The sequence below is a fragment of the Schistocerca piceifrons genome, chromosome 1 (genome assembly GCF_021461385.2).
Source record: "Schistocerca piceifrons isolate TAMUIC-IGC-003096 chromosome 1, iqSchPice1.1, whole genome shotgun sequence".
Classification (NCBI taxonomy): domain Eukaryota; kingdom Metazoa; phylum Arthropoda; class Insecta; order Orthoptera; family Acrididae; genus Schistocerca; species Schistocerca piceifrons.
The window spans coordinates 326072917-326094816 of NC_060138.1; the positions used below are offsets into that span (position 1 = coordinate 326072917).

At 40.1% G+C, this 21900-nt stretch overlaps 1 protein-coding gene across 2 annotated transcripts in view; it reads left to right on the forward strand.

Moving 5' to 3' along the window:
- The first annotated feature begins 1969 nt into the window (after positions 1-1969).
- The window catches only part of LOC124782548 (double-stranded RNA-binding protein Staufen homolog 2), a 257615-nt gene continuing 237684 nt past the window's right edge, over positions 1970-21900 (forward strand). For both annotated transcript variants that reach the window (XM_047253950.1, XM_047253949.1), the window contains exons 1-3: positions 1970-2339; positions 6812-6903; positions 10561-10644. In XM_047253950.1, coding sequence (XP_047109906.1) covers positions 2281-2339; positions 6812-6903; positions 10561-10644 — 235 coding nt within the window. In that variant the 5' untranslated portion in view covers positions 1970-2280. The remainder of the gene's footprint in view (positions 2340-6811; positions 6904-10560; positions 10645-21900) is intronic.

The following is a 21900-nucleotide window of genomic DNA, read 5'->3' on the forward strand; positions in this document are numbered from 1 at the left end:
AATTTTACGTGAGGTTTGTATGAAGATGTGGTTCTTATTGCATAACACATATACGCCCATTCTGGAGGAAAATGACTGGCTGAATATAGCGCGTCAGTTTGAAAATACTGCAAAATTTCCAAACTGCCTAGGGGCGATTGATGGTAAACATATCAGAGTTATCAAACCACAAGAAAGTGGATCAATGTTTTTCATGTATAAAGGCTATTATTCGTTAGTCCTGTTGGTGGTAGTGGATACAAATTATAATTTTATTTATGTGGATGTCGGTGCTTATGGTAAAGATTGTGACTCAAGTTTATTGAAAGAAACGTCTTTATGGAAAAAGTTGCAGACAAACACACTGGACCTACCTCCTCCTATGGTATTCCAAAATATTCCAGGGGAATTGCCTTATGTTTTCGTTGAAGATGAAGCATTTGCATTGCATAATTATTTACTTCTTCCCTGGGCGAGATCTTGATATCATTAAGCGTATTTTTAAATATCGCTTAAGCAAAGCAAGACAATTTGTAGAGTGTGCTTTTGGCATAACGGTCAATAAATGGAGGATTTTTCACCGACCTTTAAAGGTCTCCACTGATTTTGCGACTGACATAGTGAAGGCTTGTACTGTTCCACAAAATTTCATCCATAAAGAAGAGTGTCTTAATACTCTGTGTGCGGGTACGACTATAGATGTGGACTCTGACCTGCGAGAACTGCCATGTACACAAGCAGTACGAGGTTGCGTGTCAGCGAACACCATCAGAAAGCAGTTCGCTAATTACTTGATTTCTGAAAATGGGAAAATTTCATGGCAAAATAAGTTCGCCTAATGTATTCATATTTTATGTGAAACAAACAATAGTATAGAGAGAAGGAATGTGGTCCGTAATGAAAATGAAAAAAATAAATTTGAGATGAAGTCAAACTACATACCTATATCATTTCTTTCCTTATCTCCAAGCATTTTAAAATCTTCTTTAAGTTGTGTACACACATCCTTCCATGCTTCCAAAGTCAGTCATCTATCCTTATACTCCTCGGTTGTCTTATCCCACAAGACTGGTCGTTCCGCAACCAAAACTTCACAATCAATATTCAGATCAGCATTCATCTTGAAACTCAACAGGTAGCACGTGCAACGGCTCCAGGCGCGACTGAACTCTCCCGGCACCCGGCGAGCTGCCGGCTCGTGGACATGCAGACATTTTCCAACATGTCATACTGAGAACCCGGCGCACCGTCCGGCTGCCGGCTTTGCAGTGGACAACCAGAGGTGCATCCGGCAGCCGGGCCGGTCGTTTCGCCGAGTCGTCCCGTGGACAAGCCCTCATAAGAAACAATGTGTCACTACAAACCCGGCGAATCTGCCGGACTGGCGGCCGGCGGATGTTCTTGTCGTGGACAAGGGCCTTTACGCTGCCGTGACGGAACGGCCGTGTGGACTTCGCCATTTGAAATGCACTGCAGAATGTTTCAACGGGACAGGACGTGACGGCTAATGTGAATTGACCTTTAATTCATTTTATTTTTGCACCTCGTAAAAGCTAGGTACACAGCAAATTTGTGGGCTTCCCAACTGAATAAAGATAACAATATACAAATACTTCACTCACATTTAGTTCGCGACCGCTCTTCGTTCCTCAGGTCGCTTTACTTTCTTCCGCTCTCCATAGGCGAATGGGACGGGAAGAAACTTAATATATGATACAATGAGATCTACCCTCTGTATGCGTTCCACGGTGGTTAGCAGAGTATGCATGTAGATTTACATATTGCTCTATGAACCGTCCATTCTTTTAACCGCCAGACTGGCGCCATATAAATTCAGCACGACTCGCCCAGACCTCTTCGTTGGCGCCATTAACATTAAAGAACAACAGCTGTATATCAGTGGCTATGTTTCTCGTTTCCATAGATGTGTTGCTTGGACTACAATTCTGTTACCATAGCAACATTGATCCGATTCTTGCGACATCTGAACGAGGGCTTATAAACTTCAGTGGGAAAAGATCAACATGGCCGCATGCTAGTTTTAATTTTTCTTTACTGTTTGCCAACATATAAGAGGGTTTAAAACGCCAATAAACCCGTCTTTTTCATCTCAACCTAATAAGGGCGCTGATTAATTGAGGTTGAAGTGAAATTGAGTAAAGATTTGAGTGTTAATAATACGTTAAAGAGCTTACCGGTAATTTGCAACAGAGAAGCTATTCATTACTACAGCATTTGAGGATTTGTATAGAATTTATTTACTCTCTCTAATTCCGTAACGCCGCTGTGATAGATCTAATTATGTTGCATCACCAGCAGACAATGCCGATTCCACCAAATCAACTCAGAGATGCAAGCAGGTCAGTGTTGTGGAAGCACCTTTGTATGATAACTAGAAATACCAGTCTGTGTTATGTTGGTTCTTAAAGCACTGGAGTGATGGCTTTCTGGACGTAATACTTTGGTGTGGTGGCGCTCTCTTTGTGTTTGCGCGTATTCGTTATCGAGGATCTAGTGCTTGTGTATGTTTTTGTGTTTACTTTTTGTGGAATGCGCTGTATTTCGGTTTACCGGCAAATAATTGCTGTAGCAGTTTTAAGTTGAAATGAATGTTGGGAACGAGGAACATTTATAAATAAAAAACAGCCCTCAACCACGAGAATTTGCGTTTAATGTCCAGTGTGCCTGCTATGAAAGTGCTACAGATGATGCGTGAGAACTGATAAATAGATGCATTATTTCGATCGGGTACTTGCCGCCGTTTTAAGCTCTTAACGCTTCGTAAGAACGTGCCTAAACAATAAAACATTTTGAACTCCCAGTAATATTGCAGGCTAACTTCGAAGCTGTACCTTGAAATGGTGCTGTGTAGGACGAACTAGGATTTGATTAGTTTTTGTTATTTGTGAGATGTTGCTACATCGAATTGCATAGGCCCGTGCACTAAGGAAGAGAGAGAGATGGAGTCTAGTTCTCTTAGCACACTATTTTACCAACTCCCTTTGAGCTGTTTGTAGCAAGGAGCATCAAAGTGATTGGTGATTACTCTTGAGGAGTATAATCTGATACCAGTGTAGGTAATTTTAAGTTTTCTTAAGTGGCAGTAGGTCCATTCTCTTAAGTTTTAATTCCTTTGCCTTTGTGGATGATGGGGTAATATATTTGACTAGGGTTGTGTGTTAGCAATTAAACAATTATGATGATAGAAGGTACAGGAAAAAATAAACAGTTATGAAGAGGTTATAGTAAAAAGTCGTTCATAGGCCTAGTTCTCAAATTCGGTTAGGGCCTATGTCTGTTTTGTATTCGGAAATAAAGCACGAGAATACTCAACTTTGTAAAGATTGTAAGTTCCATTGGTATAAACTACTCTGAGAAAACATGGTTTTCACATACTTCTGGAAGATTTTGTAACTGACAAGAGTGATATGTTCCTGAAAAAAATCCAGAATAATTTTATTTAGTTTCTGTTGAAATGATGGGAAAGGACAAAATGGAAGAAAAGTACTTGTGCGCTAGCTAGTCAGAATCTTTAAGAGGATAAAACGTTGGCATTTGTTAAATATGTAATTTGCTAGAATCAATAAAATCTGAATAGTTTATTGGTCTTTGCACATTTTTAAAAAGCCCACAATTTCACTACTGTGTAAAGCAAGATGTATTGCAATGCTTGATTTTTTTTCTTTTTTTTCTTTACTCCATCTCATCTTGCTAGGTCAGAGCAGAAAGTTTTACTATCATAATTCTGAGAATATCTTATAAGAGTACATTAAGCAAATTTGTTCATGCACGTATTTATGTGTGATTATGTCCTCATATGTTTGTGAAAACCAGTGGGCAGGAAAATATATATGCTTAATGATTTGCCTCCATCTGTATTTATCTTTGTAGATTTCCTCCCATACTACAGAATCCCATGTCCCCCATTTTCCATTTAATAAAGCAATGTGCACTCCATCATTTAATCATATCTGTGTATAAGCTCTGATGCTGTGGAGACATGTAACAGTAATGACTTCAACCACAGCCCATATTAAGAGTTATGAGAAGGTTATTTCACCTGCATTTTACCCTTATTTGCTTCAAAATAAGTTTTGAGAGCCACTGTATCTGAATGGTAATATTTGCTTTTTGCAATAACGTGTAGGCCCCTGCCACACTTTTTAATTTGATTCTCGTCATTAATATATAGTTATCTTTTCACTTTTATTCCTTGGCTCCTAATTTCTCGTTGTTTCCGGTATAGGCGTACTTCATTATCAGTCTGGATACAGCAATATCTCTCTCTTATTTGCAGTGTGCTTTTCATTTGCATTTTGCGTACCATTATTTTATTTGTAACACTGCACTTGTGCACAACTTTCTGTTTTTTACATTCATTTCAGTTAAATATGTTACTTTAGGTAAACCCCCCTCCCCCCCCCCCCCCCCGCCGTATCTCCCCCTCTCCCTCCCCCTCTTCCTCCCCCTATCCCTCTCCCCCTCCACCGAGCGAGGTGGTGCAGTGGTTAGACACTGGACTCGTATTCGGGAGGACGACGGTTCAATCCCACGTCCGGCCATCCTGATTTAGGTTTTCCGTGATTTCCCTAAAATCACTCCAGGCAAATCCCGGGATGGTTCCTCTGAAAGTGCACGGCCGACATCCTTCCCTAATCCGATGAGACCGGTGACCACGCTGTCTGGTCTCCTTCCCCAAAACCAACCAACCTCCCCCTCTCCCTCTCCCTCTGTCTCTCTCTTTGTGGGGTTGTTAGTGACATCAGCTTTGTTATTGATTCTAGTGTGTAAGTGTGCAGATAGTTTAGCTCATTTCCTCTAGAATTTTCTATGCATTACAGTCTTAAGCTATACACATCCATGTTGCTGCTACATGTTTTCTATGTTAACTGCTTACCTTCTGTTAGGTCATTTCCAAGAATGTTTGCCTATTGAAACTGCAGGTCCCAAACGATATATATCAAACGTACAATTCTAAATCGGCAATGTGACTGTGGTGATGGGAGTTCTGAGCGGTGTTTACAGTGTTAACTAGAACCACGACAAAAAAAGAATGTTGACTAAAGCTTGTCGTCATAAGCCAATGTGTATGCTGTAGGAAGCATTCCATTTTTGCCGTAGCCTGGGTAGACTGCTATGTCATCTAGAAATATGGATAGTGTGTCACATGTGTCAACGTTTCCTTGCAGCCACAAGTTATGGAAAAATAAATCTTGAAACAAATAGAATTGGATCTCTTTCTCTTGGATGCCACTCGCAATTAATGGAAGATTTCACTGATTTCCACAGCTGCACAGTGTTCTGCGTGTGCACACTGGTATCATCGGAAGACACGAACTCTACACAGTGGTTCATGAACTCATGGTTAAATCCTTCTGCTTTTAATGTCTTGTAGAATTGAAATTTTGCTACTGGGCAATATAAAGTACTTTATCAAACCGACTAAAGTTACCTTGTCCCCAGAGAATTCAAACATTTCTCTACATTACGTAAGCATGGAACTGGATTCTTCCAAGTCAGGCATTCGGCCGAAGAAACGTCTAAGACACCAGACATCCTAACTCATTACCGACAAAATCATATAGGTTTGTAGCTATGCACAAATAATTAATCATAATTTCACCACCCCGCACTCATGTTCGATTTACAATCGCACATTCGATATCTATTGTTTGGAGCCTGCAGCTTCAATAGGCAAACATTCTTGGAAATTATCCTTTTCTTGTTTGTTGGAATCTAGCTAAAAGCTTATTGACTAGCTACTATCCATAACTTATGTTATATGTCTTGTTCATGTACCGGTACATTCCATTTTCACTGTGGTCAGTGTTTTCCTCTTTTGAGTCAGTTCCCTGATTCATTTGTTTCAGATTTTTTTATGTGCATACTAATTCCTTAGATGCAACTGCCCATTTCTATGTCAGAAACCTCAGTTTTTGGGTTTTAGTACTAAAAGTTTCTCACTACTATAAAACAAAACTGATAATAAACACTGATTAAAACTTAACTTTCAGACACATCGGAAGCAGTTATTTGAAAACCTTATTTAGTTTATCTAAAGCACTCCAGGTCATTTTTACTCTTTCTTTTCTTTCAGTTGCCATTCCTCCAGTCAGTATCTTCTAATACTCGAAATAATAATAATAAAAGAAAAACGTGAAATGATTTTTTATTTTCTTGTTAATTTGAACTATTTTCTTTCAGTGTGTTCATTGTACATTATTTTAGTCTAATTATCATTTATTTTTGAGACCGACTTTCAGACTTTCTCTATTAAATTCTTATCTTCATAGTTGTAGCTTATTTGCAATAGTTGAAAGAATGGGAATCTCTATTCTTCACCCCTCTTTGAGAATCTTATCACTACTCTGATGATGTCTAATGGAAGTATGTGTCTTCTGCAGTATACTAAAATAGGCTAGGTTGACTCAGTGCCTGGTTTCTCAAGGACAGTAAGTAGAAATTTTCATAACAGTTAAAAAGCATTTTAATATCTGTTAATCCCAGACAACGTGATAATTAATTCTGTCATCCCCATCATGACTTGCAAATGATTCACTGTCCCATATCCTCTTCTAATGCCATTTCATTCTTTCCTCTAGTTAATATCTAAATATCATAATCTATGCGGTTTTCTACAAGTTTAGTGGATTCCTTGTTCATTATAGATAAGAGACAGAAATATTTGCAGTTTTTTATGTTTGTCTGTTTCTTTTCTTGTGAAGAATAATACTTACAGCATAGGTCATTTCAGTATGTTATACATCTGCATTGAATTTGCTTCTGTGCTTATCATGTTTAATATATGACACACAATCATTTCTCATTTCAGGTTGGGACAAGTCCCAATGAGGCTGCCTCAGCAACAACAGCAAAGGCAGCCTCTTATTATGGGAATGCAACCCCCAGCAAGCGGTGCCCATGGTGAGAGTTAATAATAATGTGCAATGGAGTATGTGGTCTTCGCTTGGTTTTTATTTTGTTTATTAAGTGTTGACAATCACAAGCTAGTAACACATTGAGCAGTTCAGTTATCCATTGGAACTACATTTGTAACAAAAAATTAGAGAAATAAATATCATCTAAACAAAACTAAAATATAACTGTAAATAATTTAGAAGTTCTATTCTATTTGGTGAGTTGTTACCTTTACATCCTGTCAGAAATTTCCATTACCAAAAAATGTACTTTTCACATAACAAGAACATAACCACAATAATCATTCCAATATGCAGCATAAAAAAGCTTGGAGTACTTCGGCCATGCACTGTAATATTAAAATGGCTTATCATGGACATAACATTCACCAACAGTACTGTTGAGTGACATCATCCCAAAGTAGTGCCAGTAGTATCCCACCACCTACCTGCTCTCGTTCATCTGTCAACTGCTCACATTCAGTAAGATATGCTGTTAAGTTTATTTGATGGCTTGCACGAGAGCTCCCAAGAAGATGGCATTGACTGCTGTGCTGCTTACCTGTAGGAAGCTCCATACATTTTAAAGTGATTGCGTTGGTGCTATTTTCTTTGGTAGTTTCTCAAAATTGCCCCAGCTCGCCAATCGGGAAACCTGTTGACATCTGAAGAATTAAATGTAAGATAGGTCTTACTGTAGGTTCTTTCATAGGAGTGATTGGCTGGAACTTAACTTTAAAATATCCCTTAATTGTTTCAGATGTCTCCACATTGGAGGGGAAAAAAAAAAAACCATTATTGCGTCAGTTGATGAATGTAAGGCAGAATCAATGCTAAATGCTGAAAAATCTTCCAGTTATTGCAGTAAACTGTGCACTTTAAATGAACTTTATACCACCAGCCAGTTTGCTAAATACATTGCCCCATGTGGGAACTTTGGCAGATGGGTCAGCCATCCTCACTATCAGCCAGCCAACAGTGCGCACAGCGTCAAACTTAACTTTTGCTGAAACTTGATCCATGTGACACAGAACTTATTCCCACATACTCTTAACCTCTTGCCATAGGCGCTACAGTCTGGAGCCGAGTGACTGCTACGGTCGCAGGTTCGAATCCTGCCTCGGGCATGGATGTGTGTGATGTCCTTAGGTTGGTTAGGTTTAATTAGTTCTAAGTTCTAGGCGACTGATGACCACAGAAGTCAAGTCGCATAGTGCTCAGAGCCATCTTGCCATAGGGGTCATACTTCTGTGGTTCTGGATTCCTGCAGTTTTGGCAGAACCATGTTAGCTGTTGAATTATTAATTAATCCCTTTATCATACAATAATGCAGTTTACACTGCTGTCTGTTCTTTCAACCATTGGCGAGGGCAAATGGGAGAAGCTGAAGTACAGTAAGGTATAGTTGATGGAACAAATGGTTTGGCAGTAGCACATCATTATGGGTGACTAAGAAGGGGAAAATTTCTCATCCACTTTGAGGGTAGTGTGTGACCCTGTGGCAGGCTTTCCCTAAGGCAACTCCACATCCCATCCTCCCTTTTCTTTCAGACCTGCTTACAGTGATTTTTAGACTGCACCAGCTGCTCAGATATATCTTAACATTTTTTAAAAATTTTCTCCATATAATTTTTTAACAGTTGCATCAAAATCACAAAATGAAAAAAAGGATATTCAGTTCTTGTAGCTGTGAGTCTAGGTAAGTGTGTGTGCTAGTTGGGGAGTTTCCCCCACCCCACAGCCTGTTCCGAATGAAGACGTGTGTTACTCAGTCGTCCTTCATTTCTCTTTCTTGTATTATTTCACTCCTCTGTTGATCTTTATTGTTCCAACAGGTTTATCGTTGCTGTAAAAAGATAATGATCTGAGTGTCACTTCCTCTGCGGATTTATTACATCTTGGATGAGTGATAGAAATTTTCTTTTTGCTGTAAAATAAAGGATAAGAGAACAGTGGTCTTTTGCCTTCTGTGTATATTTATAAATACCATTTTTCTGAAAGAATGTATAAGTAATTGTTATGTAATTGAATGAATATTTCATCGTCACTTAGTTCTTTGTCCATTAGTATTAATAAATACTAATGGCCAAGAAATAAGCTCTCTGTGTGTTCCCACAGCTCCAGGTGTTTGATATCTTCCCTTCGTATGTATTCAGCTCTTTTCTTTTTGTTAAGTGGTTATATTTACTTTTGTCCACCTGTCTTTGTAAATTTTTGCAAAAAAGCTCTTCTTTTTCCATTGTTCTGGAATACACACACATAAATTGTTGTCAAAAAAGTCTGTCCTCTGTTTATTTTCAGCTGTACTGTTACTGTTGTTGCATTCACATAAAAATAAGTTTTCCCATTTATAGTCCATCAGTACCATATTAATACTCTGCATCACGCTTTTTTTTTTTTTATTTTATTTACATCACTCTATATTCATTCAATTCTTTTGTAACATTCAGTTTTTCCTGTTTCATTTATTACATATATTGCTGTAATTATCAGTTTAGTTGTTGTTCTTTGTGTCCTAGCCCTTATAGCCTACATTCCATGTTGCTAATGCTACACATTCTGAAATTCCTAATCTCCTGGTCTTGACATTTCTGGATCATGTCCGTTGAGACCCATCTGGCTTATCTCTGTGAAGATTTTGAGTTGATTTTCCCCCCCCTCTCTGTACGAGATTAGTCAAGCAGTGAGGCCACCCCTAGGAAACTGCACTTAACTGATTTTCTGTCAGGGTTTTCTCTCATAGCTGGAAAGCCCCAGTTTTAAGGCACTCCATAGGAATGCATTGTCTGGGGCCACATGGCTCCATCTTTGTAGACGTGGGAGTGGCAGAGCTGCTAACAAACTGTGAATGCATTTGTCGAGGTTTTAATACTACAGAATTTAATGTTTTGGACTGTCTTCTGTAAATATTGAGGGAAACATGAACGAAACGGGAAGACTGTAACTGCAGGAGAGTTCTGCCTTCTGGCAATAGGTAGGCCAATTGGGCTAGGCTGACCACTGTGTCATCCTTTGTCGATGACATCATCAGATGTGGTATGGAGGGGCATGTGGTCAGCACACTGTTTTTACATTCATTGTTGGATTTGTTGACCTTGGAACTGCCACTGATTGGTCGAGTAGCTCCTCAGTTGGCCTCATGAGGCTGAGTGCACCCCTTGCAAACCTTCCCAACAAGGAAAAATCTTGGCCAATACTGGGAAACAGATCCAGGTCACTTGTGTGGCAGTCAACCATGCTGACCACTCAACAATGGAAGCGGATGTGGCTACAGGAATAAATACCGAAATAAGTGTGACTGTTATAGCTTAAGCTAAATTATGTGGAAGTATTATACCTAACAATGGTGAAACTGCGCTCATTACACAGGGAAGGCTGTGCCTAAGGCAGTATAATGGTATGAGAGATTTGAAAGTATCTAATAACTGGCGATATTAAGAAAAGGATAGGTTGCCACTTACTGCAAAACTAAAACATTGAGTTGACAGTTATGCATTGTGCTTTTGGCCAAAACTTCATTCAGAAAAGAAAACACACACAATCACACAAGCAGGCACACCTCATGCAAACATGAATACTATCTGTGGCTGCTGCAGATTGTTGGATTTTCTACAGAATTATATTGTCTGCCTTTTACTACCTTAAAATCAATTTTTTTTTCCAGGTTCAATTGTGACGTTGCTGCCTGCTCCAGTTATGCCCCCTACTGCCCTTGCTCCTCAGCAGACTACGAAGAATCCCGCTGCAGGTAATTATAAGACTCCTCCATTTAGGTGATATTATTTATCAGAACTGGCAATTCTTCAGAATATATTTTATGTTTTAGCTTGGATAGCATCACAGCCCCTGATAAATGGGCTGTAACACTTATATTAAAACAGTGGCTAACTCTACAGTAAATTATATTTACTGTTTATTACTTTATATTGTGTTAGAATTCCACGTATTACTTAACATAGGCTGTTCAGTCTTGTTAATAATTCAGTTCTGCATGACCACAGTGTATTTGATTTGACTTGTTTCCTTTTTGAAGTCTGGTGCTATGGATTGATGCTACTGTTCATGCAGTCTGTTCCACTGCAGAAAATGCATTTTATTGGATTGAGAGAGGCCCAGGCATGCTCTTGCTGACCGTAGTTTTCTATTTGTGAATGTTGTGTGTAAATTACTGTGAATTAGCCTCCATATAATCTTGAATTTCTCTGAGGCTGTTGTCATAGTTGTTTTTTCATATAAATGTGGAAGGAAGCAGTATGTTGAGTGATTGCTCTTGGAACTTTTTAACAGTAATGATGCAAATGCCTCTCTAAAATTCTTCGCCATTAAAGATCGCCATGACATTTTTGTGCTAGTGCTAACTCCCAACAAAATATGAAGCTCATTGTTATATATTCTTTTTCTTCTCAATTAATTCTACTTTCTCAGGATCAAAAACTGACAAGTGATACTCAAGAATCAGCAAAGTAGTAGCATTTTAGTCTATCTCATTTGTGGATGAATCAGATTTCCTGAAAATTTTTCAGAGGGATCTCATTTTGACATCTACTTGTAATACAACAAATTTTATATGATAATCTCATCTTAAAACATTTGGACGCACATGTTACTGAAATAAATGGAACTATAAAGATTCTAAAAAAAAAGGCTTATATGCTTTGAGGGAATTTCAGATAAGTTGTTCTGAGTTACTAAGTTATATCCTTGGCAATATATGTAGTGCATAGTTGGTGCAGGCAATTTTGCAGGCAGATTGAAATACACAATTGTTAAGACTTTTTTAAAGAGGGGTGACAAGAAATACTTAATTATCATCCAATTTCCCTATTTCCAAAATATTTCAAAAAGATGCACTCAAGAATACCCTCACATTTAAGTAGAAACAATTTACTTAGCATATCTCAGTTTGGATTTCAGAAGGGCTACTTAACTGAGAATGCTATTTACACATTCACTCACCAAATATTAAAAGCCCTAAATAGCAAAGTACTACCAATTTGTACTTCTTGTGGTCTTTCCAAAGAAAAACTCAAGTTTTATGGAATTGATGGCTTTACATACAACCCGTTTGAATTATACTTAACAAACAGAGTGCAAAAAGTTGTGCTGATTAATTCAAACAATGTTGGAAAGGTAGAAAATTTTATTGACTGGGCAGAAATCATAAAGGGAGCCCTACAGGTTCAATTTTGGGTCCACACTGTTTTTCTAAATGTTTGAATCACCTTCCACCAAACATTCAACAAGCAGAATTGGTGCAAGGGAAAATGAAAACCTAAGAAGTGTAATTAAAAATAGACGTTTTACACCATTGTGCTGCAAGTTGGCAGCACTGTAACCAATGATGTAAGGAATGCCTTACATACAAGCACAACACGGCCACAATACCAGTTCAAAATGGCTGCCCCATTTGGGATCTGCACCAAAGACAAACAGCATTCTGTGATAGTTTCGTAGCAGTGAAGGTACCTACTGAAAGTCAATGGCATATGAAGATCCAATATGGTGATGCATGTCTTATCACTGCACAAGTGTATGAATGGAGTAGAAAGTGTGAAAATGGCGTGACTTCTGTAATAGATGCTCAGCGCCCAAGTGAGGCACACCACACTGTGGCGCTGAAACAGTTGAAGACATTGTGATGGAAAATTGCCATGTGATTGTGGTTGAAATAGCCACAAATCTGAACATTAATCATGGCTCAACACATCACGTTTGTGAAGTGCTTAAGTTTCGCAAAGTATCTGTAGTGCCACGGCAGCTCACTCCAGAACTGAAAGTTGTCTGTGAAGAACTTTCGTGGCATTCTGAAGCAGAATATGACGGTTATAGGAGACAAAACCTGGTTACCATATTACCAGCCCGAAACAGAGAGCAAGCAAGGAGTGGCATCATTCCTCATCACTAAAATCCAATACGTTCTAGATGCACCCATCTGCGGGGAACGTTTTGCTGACCCTCTTTTGGGATGAATGACGCATTGCTTTGGAACACTGTGTGGCTAGGTGAAACACCATTGTTAAAGAGTCATATTCCAATATGTTAAAAAATCAGCTTCAGATGTAATAAGGTTGAAGTGGTGTGGACTTTCGATGACAGATGTAATTTTGCAGAATGATAATGTTTGACTTTGTACTTCTCATGCAACACTTGAAACCCTCGATGACTTGCACTTTGATACTCTGCCATATCCGCTTTACTCAGCAGACCATGCAGAGAGTGGTTACCACATGTTTCGACCGCTCAAAGAGGTGATGGCAGGAAAGAAATTTTGTTCTGACAAAGAGGTGCAGCAGGCAGTGCACAAGTGACTGCGCACATGACCAAAAGATCCCAACCCAAGAGGAATCTGTTCACTTTCTGCATGTTTGAGGAAGTGTGTTAGACAAGGAGACTTGTCAAGAAATGATACACTTGTTTTCCATTTGTGTTCAATAATAATAAAAAATAAATAAATTAAATGCTTCATTGGAGTCCCATTGTATTTCTTGCAGCAATACTAATGTTGTATTAAGTCCCATTAGAGAGATTGCAACAGTTGAGACTCTTAATGATGCTGTACAAAGATTTATTAAGTGGTTCTCTGAAAATAAGACTATCCCTAAACTTTGAGAAAACACATGATATACAATTCTGTTCGACAGATACCAATAATCAATTTAGCACATGAACAGGAATCAGTAAACTGGGTAGCGTACTCTAAATTTTTGGGTGTACACCTTGATGAAAAATTGAACCGGGAGAAGCATATTATTTAGCTTCTCAAACAGTTAGGTTCAGCTACTTTTGCTCTTTGTATAACCGCTAGTGTTGGAAAGATACGAATCAACCTCTTCGCAAACTTTGCGTATTTCCACTCAGTAATGTCTTTCTGGGGTAACTCATCACAGAAAGAAAGTATTGATTACACAAATGTGAGCACTAAGAGTAATATGTGGTGTTCACCCACAGTCATTGTGTAGGTATCTCTACAAGGAATTGGGCTTTTAAACTGCACTATTTCAGTACATATATTTGTGAATGAAATTCGACGTAAATAATCTATCACAATTTGAGAAGAACAGTGATGTTCATACCTACAACAATAGAGGAAAAATTACCTTAATTGCCCGTTATTAAAGCTGTCAGTGCCTCAGACAGAAGTTCAGTATGCAGCAATAAAATTTTCTGATCATTTCGCCTTTCTGCTCATTTGCCCAATAACATAAAGTGTCCGACAGGTAGCAAGTTTTAAAAGTAACCCTAAAATCATTTCTCCTGCACAAATCCTTCCATTCCAAGGACGAATTTGAAGTTAATTCTTCTAAATATTTTACATTTGTATGTTTTCCTACGATTGATTTTCTCCGCTAAAAGTGAAATACCGACAGCATTTTCTCTCTTCTGTGTGCTTTGTAATTTTTCAGCTCCATGAGTGCTGCTTTCACCCTCTTGAACTTTTGGGGGTTTCTGTGTTCATGTTTAGCGTTCCTTGGGTTCTCCACAGTTCAAAAATTTATTGAACACTTTTGCTATGATTTTGGCATTTTCCTTGTTATTGTGTGCCATTTTTGTGTCCTGTATTTTGAGCATTAACATAGTGTTTTCAGAATGAGATTTTCACTCTGCGGCAGAGTGTGTGCTGGTATGAAACTTCCTGGCAGATTGAAACTGTGTGCCGGACCGAGACTCGAACTTGGGACCTATGCCTTCCGCGGGCAAGTGCTCTACCATCTGAGCTACCCAAGCACGACTCACAACCTATCCTCACAGCTTCAATCCTGCCAGTACTTTGTCCTCTACCTTCCAAACTTCACAGAAGCTCTTCTGTGAACCTTGCAGAACTAGCACTCCTGGAAGAAAGGATTTGCGGAGACATGGCTTAGCCACAGCCTGGGGGATGTTCCCAGAATGAGATTTTCACTCTGCAGTGGAGTGTGCACTGATATGAACATTCCTGAAAGATTAAAATTGTGTACCAGACTGTATGGGCCAGGGTGTCATCTTTTAATCTTTCACTGTGATCTTTTTTTGCAATCTGACCATGAGTTGTGGGCCAACTTGTAGTGACGGGGTGTACATTTCATCCGTCAGGTCCCCAGGAGCAAAGGGAAAACAGAGTTGCTACCAGGGCCTTCATCTCGGCTTTCAAGGGCGATACGTTGCCTGAGAAGGTTAAGGTGATGGTCCACTGGTATGACATGACACCCTATGTTCTTCCTCCTGTGAGATGCTTCAGGCGTATGAAATTCGAACATATGTCTTCCCATTGCACTGGTACCCCTATCTGCAGGGATTGTGGACATCAGTTCCCAGCCCCAGCTGGAGGTGCCTCATCTCCTCTGGCTTCGCTAGCTAGGAAGAGGTTCCTTGGTGCTCTTCCTTCCATGGTTCCTCGTGCTCCACAGCCAGACAGCTAAAGGAATCATAGGCTGCTGGCCTCTGGACTTCTCATTCTTCCTCTGTCCCTGAAAACAGTTCAGAGGAACTTTCCCAGTCCGTGACTTCGAAGGAGGAGAAGGGCTAGAAGGACAAAAAGAAGTCCTCTAAGATGGAGGAAACTCATGTGGCCCCCAAACCACTGGACTCTATATGTACCCCCTTTGTGCCTAAGGTGGAGATCCTGTTGGCCCCTGAGGACCGCATCTCTCCAAGCAATGTGCCGCAGAACCTATGTCAGTGGATGCTCTGACATCTCAATCGGTGACAGTACATGATTGTAAAGTGTGGCTTGAGACTAGCCCTGTGAACAGCCTACTTGTCGAGGCTGGTGCCCCTCCATTACCTACCAGGCGCAAACAGCAGCTACTGAATTACACTATACACATTCATAGCTTTCCTGAAGATCCCAACTACTGTGTCCTTTTCCCTGGAAGGGAGCTCTACCTTCTGCAACAGCGACCCAGAGCTGCTGCATGCTTCCAGTGCCCCTGTTGGGAACTGCAATTTCCTCCACTGTTGGCTCTGGTCATGGAGGCATCGCACCTACCCCCATGGCTTATGCCCTGGCCTCAGATTTGTCTTGAAGTCTCCTTTGGTCCAAAAGATTCTGTTGACTCCCTAATTTTTTGCCACCTGTTCTTGGTTGCCCTTGAGATGTATCCAGGTTTGGATACAATCGGTGGACAAACAGGCATTTTGCACGCCTTCTTGCATGGTGCAATGAACTCCACTCTCCACCAAACGGCTGCAGTGTCTTCATCACTGAAATGATGGCCATTAAATTAGTTCTTAGCCATGTTTGTTCTTGCAGTGGCAAGAGTATCCTAATCTGTAGTGATGCCCTTAGCAGCCTTCAGTCTATAGTCCAGTGTTACTCTCCTCACCCACTGGTTATAGCTTTTCAGGATCTTGTCTCTGATCTCCATTAAGCTGGATGACCATTTCTTTTTGTTGGGATCCTCAGTCATGTTGGGATTTTTGGTAAATGAACAAGCTGACCAGTTGGCCAACTGGAAATGGGAAATGGGAGTTCCAGAACTGGACCCTTGGTTGTTTATATGCCATCAGGTGCTGGAAGTCTGGAACTCAGAATGGTCTGCCCTGATCTCCCCAAACAAACTGAGGACAATTAAGGAGACCATGACCACGAGGTGGTCTTCCTTGCATGCTTCTCACAGAGAATCCACTGTCCTCTGTCGACTCAGCCACATTTGGCTGACCCATGGCCACATTCTACGTGAGGATGCCCCTAACTACCGATGCTGAGCCCGCCTGATGGTGGCTCACTTCCTCACAGACTGCCCTAATTTGGCTGCTTTGAGGGTACATCTTACTCTTCCGTACACACTACCTCTGGTACTAGTAGACAATGCTAAAGGGGCTGACCTGGTTTACGTTTTGCGTATGACTCTGGTTTTCACTCATCCCTGTAAGGTAGGGCTTTTTATGTCCTCATTGGCCGCCTGAGGGGTTGGTGGGGCATGCTTCCTCCCCCCTCCGCAAGGTTCCCTTGGCAGCCCTTGCTCAATGGATCAGTCTGGTCTCTACCTTTCCCACCTTATATTCTCTTTATTCTTTTTTCATGTCTTGATTTTAATGTCTTGTCTTGACTGATCTTTTAACGTCTTGTCTGTGCATTTTTTACTAATGTTAGTTACACTTAGGCTTTCCAGGATTTTGCCTTTTGTCCCCTTTCTTTGACAACCACTCCTAATTTGCTATTTAATGGATGAAGGAATTGATGACCTTGCAGTTTAGCCCCTTAAGTCCAAATCTACTTATCTACCTCAGGCCAGTCTGGCCTTGTGAAGGCTTTGGCCAAAAGTGTAATGTGTAACCGTCTGTTCGCTGTGTCTGCCTTCAAGTTACTGTGTCACCCTTATGGTAAGTAGCAATCTTCCTTTCCATAATTGTTGATATTCCAGCTTGGACTTTCCATTGTTTGCTTGTTGCTAATATATTCTGCTCATGAGCCTTTCTGGTTTCTTCTCTAAGCTGTTTTTCCAGAGCCTCCAATGGTTTGAAGTGGGCTCTTTTAATGTCTAAATTTTGAATCTATAGAGCAGAGCAGTCTGTATGTTATACTGATGAAGTTTGAAATAATGGGGTCACATAACACATTTCTTCTTCTAATAAATGTCAATTGTACTATTTCTGGTCAGGTCTTGATTTTTATTTTTAGGTTCACATCACTGTTACCTACTTTGTAGTTATATGTGCTTTCCTTTTTTCCTTCCTCTCCACATGAAGTAAATATATCCAGTAAAACAAATAAAAACTTAGCAAGCACAACAAACAAGCAATAGTTCAGCCATCTGAGGGGAAATGTTTTTCTGACTTTCAGGTTGTTCAAAAATATAATAAACTGAGTAGAAGAGATAGTATCCTCATTTTAATAATACCTTCTTCTTTTATTTTCCATTGCAGTTGATATAATGTTATAGTTAGTTACCATTTTGAGTACTCACTCATCATCATATCCAAAGGCTGTAGGCTACTTACAAATCTAATCAGATGCTGTAACTTAACATGCGCTCATATGCCAATGTCATCTGCCAGTCTCTGGTTACAAACTTAGTCACTTTGGACTATAAAATATGAATGTATGTATGCAATATATCCTACGTTCCCGTAACTGTCCTGGCCTCAACCCTCGTTAATCATTGTCCTAGCCCCTCTGTTCCCATTGCAGCGTTACACAGCCTCCTATTCCACCAACGCACCCACTCTTTTTACTTCCCTCCTTTTCTGCTGTCACTTGCTCTCCGTCTGACTTCCTGACTACATGCAGCTATCCTATTCTCCACCTCATGCCTGCATGCTCCCAGCAGCATTTTACCATCCCACACCATTCATTATCTTGCTATCCCTCCCCACCCCAGCCTCTTCCTTACCACCACCTGGTTGCCTTTCCCATAATGCGCTGCTGCTTGCAGTCTGGCTTGAGCTGCCAGAGACTTTGGTTATGTGTATGTGAGTTGCATTAGTCAGTTGGTTTGTTTGTTGCATGTTCCATTGGTCAATCCCACAGTACGGTAGCCGTTATGATGTGGAATGTGTCAAGTGCACAAGAAATGCACATATGAAACAGAATTTTTTAATATATATATTACAATACAGAGTTAAAGATTAATATTTCTGTTATTTACCCCATTCCCGTAAATGGCACAAAATGCATATACTGTATTTATAGGTTTATTTATTTCTATTCAAGAATTCATTTGTGGTATAGAAGGAGTTGTCAAGGAGATACGATTTCAATTTATTTTTGAAGCTGTTGTTGCTGTCTGTCAGACACCTTATTTCATCTGGTAATTTGTCGAAAATTTTTATAGCAGCATATTTTACCCCTTTCTGTGCCAAAGATAGGTTGAGCAAAGGATAGTGTAAGTCTTTCTTTTTTCTGATATTGTAATCATGAATGTCAATGTTGTTTTTAAACTGGTCCCTGTTGTTGGGAACAATTTTCATTATTGAGTAGATGTATTGTGAGGCTGTTGTAAGAATTCCCAATCTTTTAAAAAGATGCCTACAAGATGTGTGAGGATGAAGCCATTATTCTAACCACTTTCTTTTGAGCAGTGAATACTTTCTGTCTAAATGTTGAGTTACCCCAAAATATTATTCTGTATGAAATCAGAGAGTGAAAGTATGCAAAGTATGTTAGATTACTATTTTCTATATCCTCAAAATTGGCAATTATTCTGATCGCAAAAGTTGCTGAACCTAGTTGCGTTTGTGTGTGTGTGTGTGTGTGTGTGTGTGTGTGTGTGTGTGTGTGTGTGTTTCTATTTTTGACAAAGGCCTTGTTGGCATAAAGGAAACTTTCCAACAGTCGTCTTGTTGTGCCTTTCTCAACTCAGCATCTCTGCAATATGCAGGGTGTACACGGCCCAGGACAACCGGGAGATCCGGGGAAAACCCGGGAATTTTTTCATCCGGGAGAAAACTGGGAAAATCCCGGGAATTTAGTAGAATTCCGGGATTTTGTGGAATTCCGGGAATTTTTCGTTGTTCTAGTTTTCAGTCAAAATTTTGTAATTTTGACTGGTAAGAATGGATACTCTAACAAAGGATATTACTGTATCCCCTACGGCAGAATAATACTGCAACAATAAAACGTGAACTAGAAAACAAAACGAAAATAAACCATAAATTGCAAAGGAAATGTGCCATATAAGACAACTAAACACAGTGCTCATACAAGAGTTTGCCAACAGCAAAATGTGTCAAAGGCCTTAGGAAGAATTTGCAATGCTTCATAACGACTAATTGCCTCCGATGAGTGTGACGTCGTAACTGTTTACATTAGATTCGTTTTAGCAGTAGTGAACGGGCGCATGCGCAGTTGAGTGGCATATGAGTAGTACCTTCTCCTGTTTCTGGCTACAGAGTGTGGCTGTTGGCTGTGTAAGCAGCAGATGCTCCCGGGAAAAATTTTACTGTCGCGCCCAAGCATGCGCAAGGGACCCTGATCTATGAGGGAGGCAGGGGGGGGGGGGGGCAAATTCATGTTCTTGAGGAGAAAAAAACCGTGTTTCACAAAGCGCCTAGCATCCAGCGCACGTTGGTCTATCGATTACTCATATGATTTTGATGCACATCCTTTTTGAACACACTCTGTAAGTTGTTTTCTGAATGAATCATAAGCTGCGCGGGGTAGCCGTGCGATCTTAGGCAACTTGCTACAGTTCGCACGGCTCGCTCATCGGAGGTTCGAATCCTCCCTCTGGCATGGGCGTATGTGTTGTCCTTAGCGTAAGTTAGATTAAGTAATGTGTGAGCCTAGGGACCAATGGCATCAGCAGTTTGGTCCCATAGTTAAAAGAAGTTGGTTTTTGAATGCGTGCATAGTGTACGTGATGTCTGTCAGGGGAATCCTCGTCGCATCTAGAAATAAACTTTCCTGCAGGCAAAAGGGGACCGGGCTATACAAGCTGAGCGGAGTAAAGACGAACGAGTGAATGCTAATCACTGTCCGATTATGCTGTTGTTTGGATTTGTGAATGATCAGCGTTGCTATAATTACTAGGGAAATCCATAGATTCAGACTACCAGAGTGGAAGTAAATGACTTGGTGTATCCCGGAAAATGAAATTTTGTCAGAAAGTTTTTGGCTAGATCGCTACACTAGTAAGGGCATGTAGTACAGTCCCCGTCTAGTAGCCGCTTAAGTTTTATTCTGGAAGTAGTGCGGAAAATGGTTTGTACTAACGTAACACCTAACCGGAGAATAATCAGGGATAACTAAACCCGCGATTCTAGCAGGGTTAGTGAAGTTAACCGGCGAATAAGTTTTGACAAAGGCAGGAATAGTTCCAGAATTAGTCATGACAAGATTGTTTGTTAGAGGAAGGGGAAGAAAAGTGGACACCACACAAATTAGGGAAGAATATGACGATTCCAAATTTATATAAAAATCTCGAACTACTACTTTTCAATCTCATGCTCGAGAAACTTGAGCGTATGAGTGAAATGTGAAACTATTTTCTAACATAAAGCTTTTTGCTTCACTTAAAACTTCTGGGCTGATCGGCCGTGGGCGAAGTATAAAACTCTCTCCTGACATTTCGTCTCCGACTGCGGGAGACATCCTCGGAGGATGTCTCCTGCAGTCGGAGACGAAACGTCAGGAGAGAGTTTTATACTTCGACCACGGCCTATCAGCCTGGAAGTTTTAAGTGAAGACAATACCGGCCGTGAAAGCTTACATTGTATGATAAAGCTTTTTGCATGTAGTAGGCCTAATAGACATTTTATGTTGGCCTTTGTGAATTATATTCTGTCGTATTATAAAAATGACCATTTGTGCCAAAAGAGTCTTATTTATTTGGTGTGTGTTACAATTTCTACTGTGTTAGAAAGGCCTATTTTGTTTTATCTAGCAGACAGTGACAAAATAGACGTAATCAGGTTGAGAAAACACACCAGCCTTGGGTACTATTCGTATTAACAGCTTACACAGTATTAGACTGTGGTATTTCGATTTTTCGTGTAGCAGAACGTTTGACGAACTTTGATGAGGTGACAGATTCTTTCGCAGAAAGGGAAGCACGCCATGTAAAGCTGAAGCAAGATTAGAGAGAAAACAATGCTAGAAGCTAAGGATTGAAGTACTGTATTGCTTGTCTCTTGTCTTTACTCATTTTATGTATCCTATATTTAATTTTGTCACCCAAAACAAAGTTAGTGCAAATTTTCTGAAGAGTTCTTGTTCTCCCGATTGCAGATAATACCATCCAGTATTAATTACGAGTTTTTTTAAGAGGGGCAGGCTGTCAAACCGGGCGACTGGGAGCAGGAGAGGCACCACAGGACATTTTAATTTCCACTGTCCTGAATATAGGTTGATGGCATCCAGTACAAAATATACACGTTTCAGTTCCACGGAGCGAGATACAGTGACGCGTGATAGGAAAACGCTGTGTGAAGCAGAGTGGCACTGCACTCTGGCACACTTTAAGACCATACAACATGTCTTACATTTCCTCGAACACATTTGTTTTATGTATCACGCTCTTCAGAAAGATGTGCGCCACAAAATGAACATATTTTTGAAGTTTCGATTTTTTCAAACTTTTGACGC